Source organism: Colossoma macropomum, unplaced genomic scaffold (genome assembly GCF_904425465.1).
Source record: "Colossoma macropomum unplaced genomic scaffold, Colossoma_macropomum, whole genome shotgun sequence".
Lineage (NCBI taxonomy): Eukaryota > Metazoa > Chordata > Actinopteri > Characiformes > Serrasalmidae > Colossoma > Colossoma macropomum.
The window spans coordinates 7,438,251-7,445,664 of record NW_023494796.1 but is presented as its reverse complement, the minus strand read 5'-3'; the positions used below and the strand labels follow the sequence as shown (position 1 = coordinate 7,445,664).

Here is a 7,414-nt window from a genome sequence, read left to right as displayed (position 1 = left end):
AACCATTCTCTTAACTAAATAACACGACGAATTATATTTAACAGTGTAGAATTCTGTGATCTAGAACACAAGTACCTGCACTGTGCTTGTGCTCTAGAATGCTTTGCTACAGAATTCCACTTTCCAGAACAGAGAAATCTGCATTCTAGATCACAAGTGGCCCCCAGCTGCGTACTCGCGTTCTAAACCTCGGCTGGTGCGGAGATTTCTGCGCTCTAGAGTGGGAGTTCACTACGGCTGCGTCCCAATATGCGCTCTGTTGTGCGCAGCAGCTAAGCGCTCTTGATCATAAGTCCGAACGTCGGCTCTTCGGCTCCGCTCGGCTGTTTCCGCCTCCATCAGTATTCTCCCCGCGTCCGTTGTGAGCTGCTCGCGGACTGGAGCCGCAGAGGAGGTGCGCGAGCAGCCCGCATCACCGCGCGCCCTCTCTCCCCTCTTCGGCGCGAGCTAACCAACCGTCGCTGTCCTCGCGAGAGAGAAGGAGAGAAGGAGGGAGGAGAGAACAGCTTCAGCCGTCGTTTTCTTTACGTTTTGTTTTCTTCTTTCTTTGTTTTTCTTCTCGTTCTGTGCGCGTGCGATGAGTGGAGGCGGCGAGGCACTCGCTGTTCTGTGAGCGGTCGGTCGGTCGGTGGATGTGGAAAAACAGAAGATGATGAGTCTCTCCGGCTTCCTCCTGCCTGCTTTATGGGGACTGGCGCTCGGCGGATCACCCAGCGTCCAGATCGGTGAGAAACAGCCTGTTAGCTTATCTTCTGAAGAAAAGCCACAGATTCTCCTCCATTTTCAAGCGGCAGCCGTTCAAACGTGTTTCGACCGACGAAGCTCAGGTCGCCTTCTATTCGCCAGCTTCATGTTCGAATTGTGCCGTTCCACCTTAAATGGTGCAGCAGTTACGTTCTGGCGCCTCAGCAGCCTCAGGCGCCAGAACGTAACTGCTGCACCGTTTAAGGTGGAACGGGAAAATTTGACGGTTGGAAATGAAGACCAATGGCGCTGTGACTGTATGAGCCATCCTGATAGAAAGATTGCTTAAATTGCATTTATTTGATTCAAACTTGTAGCTGTTTCGGTTTAACACGAGTAAAGCACACATTTCAGTTTATTTCGGCAGTAATTGTGTCAGTGTGATGTGTTTTATTAATGTTGAACCGTTAGGCTTCACATTTGAATCCAATTCAAAGCATGGGGCTTTTTTCAGTGCAAGAGGACTGCGGTGTCGCTCAGAATGTCGAGTTGCGGGCTTTCTGATGTGCTAAAAGACTGAAAATGAATCTTTTCTTCTTCTTCTTGGTGTTTTTTCCCCCCAGGCGGCCTCTTCCCCCGGGGGGCGGACCAGGAGTACAGCGCCTTTCGGGTCGGGATGGTTCAGTTCGGCACGGCCGAGTTCCGCCTCACGCCGCACATCGACAACCTGGAGGTGGCCAACAGCTTCGCCATCACCAACTGCTGTGAGTCCTCACCGACTCCGGAGCTCCACTCAGCCTCTTTAACGGGTTTGGGCGGTTATTCGGTGAGGTGGACGGTGGTTTGTGTGTGTTTAAGTTTGTTTACCTCCTTCACGAGGACCAAACATGAAACAGGTTAGAAACGGACGTTGTTGACGTTGCGGGGACAGAAAGTAAACTAAGCCAAGAGATTTCCTTTTGGTTCCTCAGATTACGGTGCAGGCAGTGAACCCGGAGACGAGGAGGTCTCCCCACAAAGACAGGAATACAAACCCGCGTGTGTGTGTGTGACTGTGTGAATCAGAGCAGATTTGTTATTCATTCAAAATGGCGGCGCTGCCTCTGGAGGGTTTGTGCTCTTAAATATTTGAAGGACTCAGTTGGGGCGTTTTAGATGTGTTAGAGTGGAAGTATTGTTCGTCCTGGGTCCGACTTCACGAATCGGCGCTATCTGTGTTTTTAATGAGGGTGTTAGCCGCTAGACTTCACGAATCGCTCTTTTGAATCGATTCTTTTTCTTAGCGAATCGATTAGTGAGTAGAAGTGCGAATAGACCAGAAGTGTCAGACTCACTGAATCTCATTAAAGGTTTATGAGAGAACACCGTTTCTGTCATATCAACACCATTCTTTACTTTCCTGACTTACTTACTCTGAGGACAGCAGTTGCTCTAAACACAGGTCTGAACAGTTTATGACAGACAGTGGTCCGGAATTGCTTGGAATAAAATCATGTTATATTAACCTACATTAACGGCTAAGAACCTTTTTGTCCTTTTATAAAGTTGACATTTTGGAGATACACTATAATAGAGTTGATTTCACGTGTGACTCGTTCACGTGAATCGTTGAATCGGGCTGTTCATTAGAATCGGTTGGAGAAACTGAATCGGACTCATCATCACCAGAGGAGCTTGTTTTGGCCTTAGACCGGGTTCTAATGTGAACGTGGGGTCGCTAGAGAAATATGGTATCTAGAACTCTTGTTTATTTCTTCGTTTGTGGGTCAGCAGCGATATAAACTGGCGGTAATTTGCCCAAAGCGCCTCAAAGTTGGTTGCCACGGCAACGGCTGAGGAGCTAACGCCCCGCCCCTTTCCCCTTGTTTAGGCTCGGTGAGCGTTAAAAATGGGAGATGGTGTGATTTGAAAGTCGTCCGATGACGGAGGTTTAATAGGGTCTTCTCGTTGAGTGTCGGGGTTTATATCACGTATTTGTGCTGGAAATAAGCGCGGGCGCAGGCACGAGCCGAGAGGCGCGTTAAAAAAGGCACAGCTCCCTCCCTCCCCCCGCTCGCCCTTCACATCCACAGATAACCGTGAAGCACCGTGAACGGAGAACTGCTGCTGCTGCTGTCGAATAACAAACGTGAAGAGTGTTAACGGGAGCGGAGCTAAGCTCGAGACTCCGGAGGCTTCAGTCCTCAGCCTGTTTCTTCGCAACGAGGGGCATCAATGATTGATGCTGTGCAAACAGCCCCTTTCAGTGGTGCACATTGCAGGGCGCGTTGCATGAAGCATTTCATTCTGAAACGTGAAGTGCATGCTTCACACTTAAAAAAGAGGGTTCTTCAAGGGTTCTTTAGTAAAGGCAGTGGTTGTTTAGCGCGAGGAGTTCTATATAGAGTCATTTGCATGCTTAAATAGTCCTTTGCATGGAGTGATGGTTTTTCAGGTTGATGGACAATGTGTTGTATGTGGGTTAATATAGAACCTTTTTAGAAATGGTTCTTTATAGCACCAAGAAGTGCTACAATGTCAAGCTTGTGACCATAGACGAACCCGATTTGGTGCTACATAGAACCGTTTTCAAAAATACAACACATTTTCCGTCAGTCTGTAGAACCTTTTCACCTTGCGAAGAACCGTTTAAGCATGAAATGGTGCTATACAGAACTCATAGTTCTAAATAGACTGTTGCCTTTACTAAAGATCCCTTAATGAACCGTCTTAAGTGTGTAGACTGTGTGGTTTATTTTACCCGTCACTGTATAGCCTGATATGCACAGGACTGTATGCTAGCTCCTGTCCTAAAAGAAGGAGTAAAATGGCGTGGATGTGTAGCCAAGCCTGAGTAGCTTGTATGAATGTGTTTGAGCCCAGAATGAGAGGGGCGTCTGTGCTGGTGAATGAGTTGCAGCTCCGTGGGCGTGTGTATGTGGCACGCTGTTCAGAAACGGTGGGGCTGTTTTTAGAAGTGAAGGAGTTGCGGCTCCAGCATGCAAGCATCACTGCAACATGTCACTGCTGGGCCTGATTAATAAAATGGCACATGCTCATGTCCTCACACTTGCATGCATACACACACACACACACACACACACACACACAGGCTGTTGCAACTTAACACGCATATACAGGCAGGTACACGCACACATACATGCACAAGCACACACAATGCAAACACACACCCACATACACATGCACACTCTTCTGCACACCTACAGCTCCTTATCGTACACGCACCTGCAGGCACAAGCACACACACATACACACTCTCAAGCATCTTATCATGCACACACAGGCACGCGAACAGACATGCACAGGCATTAAGGGTCGACCCATGTGTGTTTTTGATTGATACCCTTTATCAGTAAACAAGAAGGCCGAAAAGCGATGCAAAACTAATATAAATGGAATATAATACTAACATTATTTATTAACAATCAACAATTATTTATTATTATAAAAAGTAAAGTGAATCAACACTGTGTGAATGTTTCAAAATCATAATGAAACAATGAAAGTTAAAAAGACAAAAATAACAATTTGTAAACAGCAACATTTAAAAAATTGATCTCTTTGTAGGTATAAATTACATAAATTACAAGTACTCCGAAATCAAGCACATAATCATAATCATTCAAGCTAAGAAGTGTTTGTCTCAGTATTTTTATTATTTTTATTAGTCATTTTTGGGTTTTTTTTGGTCTGTAACTTTAAAGACTGGTTTATTAGTTGTTCAGCTCATTTCCTGTCTGTGATGTTATTAGTTGTAGAACATGCATTACTTTTCACTCTAAATGTAATGAGTAAATATACCAACATATACAGGGATTAAAAGGCACAAATATCCAAAATTTGTGTTTTCTTCCATGTACAGCTTAAAGCTTCCACTCACCAAATAGCTTAAATGTGCTGTTTGACTACGGTGGACTTGTGCATCTCAACAACAACTCTAACACCAGCCGTCTTCCCAAGCTGTTGGATCGAGAGTGAATGAGTCAAATTATGTTACTGAGTGAGTTGTACTTTTTGGCAAACGACTGCAATGATCAACTTCAGCGTGTCTTTGCTTTGTTTCACAAACACACAACACAGACATGACTAACAAGAGAGTTTGATTCGTTTACTTGACGCATAGTCCAGCCTTCGACTTACCCAGTGACGCTGTGGTGGGACATTGAGACAGGCTACAGGCTACATATGTGTTGATTGATTGGACTAGACACATCATACTTATTTTGACTAATTCAGTAAGGCTGTGGGCAGGGGCATTGAGCCTGAAGTGTTTGTGTGAGTCTTGGTTGCTAGAGATGCACATTCATTTTGTTAAAGAATTTTTATTGATGAGGAAACAAGGTAAAATCACGATTCTAATAATGGGAAAAATGATAAATATCGTCTTCTATAGTTGATCAACCCCACAAGCATGAACACACATAAAAGCACATGTAAACAGAGACAAATGCAAGCACATCCATCATTTTGTAAGATACATATAATATGTGAACACGTGCACAGGCAAACCCATATATGCTTTATTTGCTAAGATATGTAAGGTACTTCACCATTGTTTGCAGTAGGGCGTATATTTATATTTCTGTACCTTTTCTTAAGGGGCCTACAACATCAAAAAAGACATTTTTGGTCTAGTATGTTAATGTTATTGAAGTTTTAAGTTTTAAAACACACCCTTATTCTTCAGTCCATGCAGTCTATATATGGAAACTAAGCTGTAAAAATGGCCTGTTTTAAGTTGATTATATTTGGGATGTCACAAAAACCGGCACATTTAAATATATACATCTATTCAGGCTTCAGCAGTTTAGCCCCATCTATGCAAGACAGGAATACATAAGACAGGGCAGCCAATCAAAACAGAGGTTATTTGCATATATATCAGTATTTTGTCTTTTTTGCCATTTCTCCCAATTTTCACCCCAATTTTGTCTTGTCAAATTCTGCCCATTGTCTCCCACAATCACACCATACTAACATTGGTAGGATGAAGACAAGCACGAGCTTTCTCTGAGTCACGTGAACCCAGCCACCACATCTTTTCAAACTGCCACTAACATAACATCACTGAACAGCTAAACCTGCTTGGAGAAGAACATTAAACACCAACCCTGTTACTGTTAACAGACGCCCGTGAACAACTCAGCGGTTTAAGGACGTCATGAATCTGATGTAGACTTTATAAGGATTTTTCTAAAGAACAAATGTAAGAAAAAAAACTTGGCCCACTCCGCCTAATTCTGCGGGATTTGGAGAATTCACACAGATGATATATGTGTGCAAAAATATAAAATACAAGAAAAATGTAGGATATGGGCCCTTTAAGGAAAAGTCCCAACAGTGTTTCCCACAGGTCTGAAATAAATCCTGGGGGAACATGAAGAGGATTTTAATGTATACAGACACCCAAATTAATCTCAGTATTCCTTTTACTTAATTGAGTTTGCAAATAAGGCATGTATGATTTAACAACTGATATTGCGTCCTCTGTTACACAAAGTATGCCCTTTTTATTCGTAATAACAAAATATGAAAGCTGTTAAAATGGAACAAATTATACATGGGGGGGCTGTCAAAACACTTTGGGGGCGCACGTTTGGGAAACACTGCAGAAAGTGACTTTGGCTGTAGGTCGGGTGTCCAATCATATCCACAGAGGGCCGGTGTGGCTGCAGGTTTTCACTCGAAACAAGCTGAAGCACACCTGATTCTGCTTGTTTAATCAGCTGGTCTTAGTCTTTAAACATTTCATCAGGTGACCTCCTGCTTTGTGGGAGTAAAACCTGCAGCCACACTGGCCCTCTGCAGACAAGATTGGACACCCCTGCTCTAGGTTGTTGCTCTGTGGATTGTCAGTGAGTTTTAGGAATGTTCATCATTAAAAACATAGTCGATCAAAATCACACGACATATTGTTTGGCGCTAAAATGCGAAAGCATTTTAGAATTCAGTATTTGTTGCCTTCTAAATATTTATCAGGACTGTCAAAGATGCTATACTGTGGCACCTCCTCCTAACATGCATACCGTTATACAATTTATGGGCACTGACTGTTATAGTATTGTGAACTGCTATGCAGTTTTTAATTATGCCAGAGCACCTTATATTTCATTCTGCTGCAATGCATAAATCATAGGGCTTTCTAAGAGAGAATGGTTTTAGTGTAGGATGTCTGCAGGAGGTAGACATTGTTGTTTGCTAGAGTGCTTCTTTAATCTCTGACAGTTTTTGTATGCAAACACTTGGGACACATATATGTTGTGCTGCTTGTTTCACTTATGTATAGCCTGTTCATTATTTGGTACCTAACACCGTGAAGCTATAATGGCATCTTGAAAAGTGTGTGTGTGTGTGTGTCTCATCGCATAAATATTCACATCAGTCCATGCGGTGGATTTAGTGCTGAAGACAGGATGAGAAACGAGTGAGTGGGCACTTTCTCTTACTGTTACTGACAGTCCCTCAATCCCAACAATCAGCAATCACCTTGAACGAGGGAGAGGGAGGGGGAAAGTGGAAAGGCTAAAAAAATTAAGAGAGAGGTTGAGGTCAAAGGAATGGGTTCACTTGAATGAGTTTAGATCAGGAAAAAGCCGCATTCACAAGGACATTTTGGTGTGGTGTCAAAACGCACATCTTGACATTGATTTCATTGAGAACAGTACATTGATGGATAAAAAGTGCACACCAGAGCTGAACTTGATGGAACATACTCACATAATCATCTGTC

The 7,414-nt window shown here is 43.4% G+C and overlaps 1 protein-coding gene across 4 annotated transcripts in view; it reads left to right on the top strand.

The window, feature by feature from the left end:
- The first annotated feature begins 394 nt into the window (after window positions 1-394).
- gria2a (glutamate receptor, ionotropic, AMPA 2a) overlaps window positions 395-7,414 on the top strand; it is a 49,646-nt gene continuing 42,626 nt past the window's right edge. For all 4 annotated transcript variants that reach the window (XM_036583728.1, XM_036583725.1, XM_036583727.1 and 1 more), the window contains exons 1-2: window positions 395-725; window positions 1,308-1,448. In XM_036583728.1, the coding sequence (XP_036439621.1) occupies window positions 650-725; window positions 1,308-1,448 (217 nt within the window). In that variant the 5' untranslated portion in view covers window positions 395-649. The remainder of the gene's footprint in view (window positions 726-1,307; window positions 1,449-7,414) is intronic.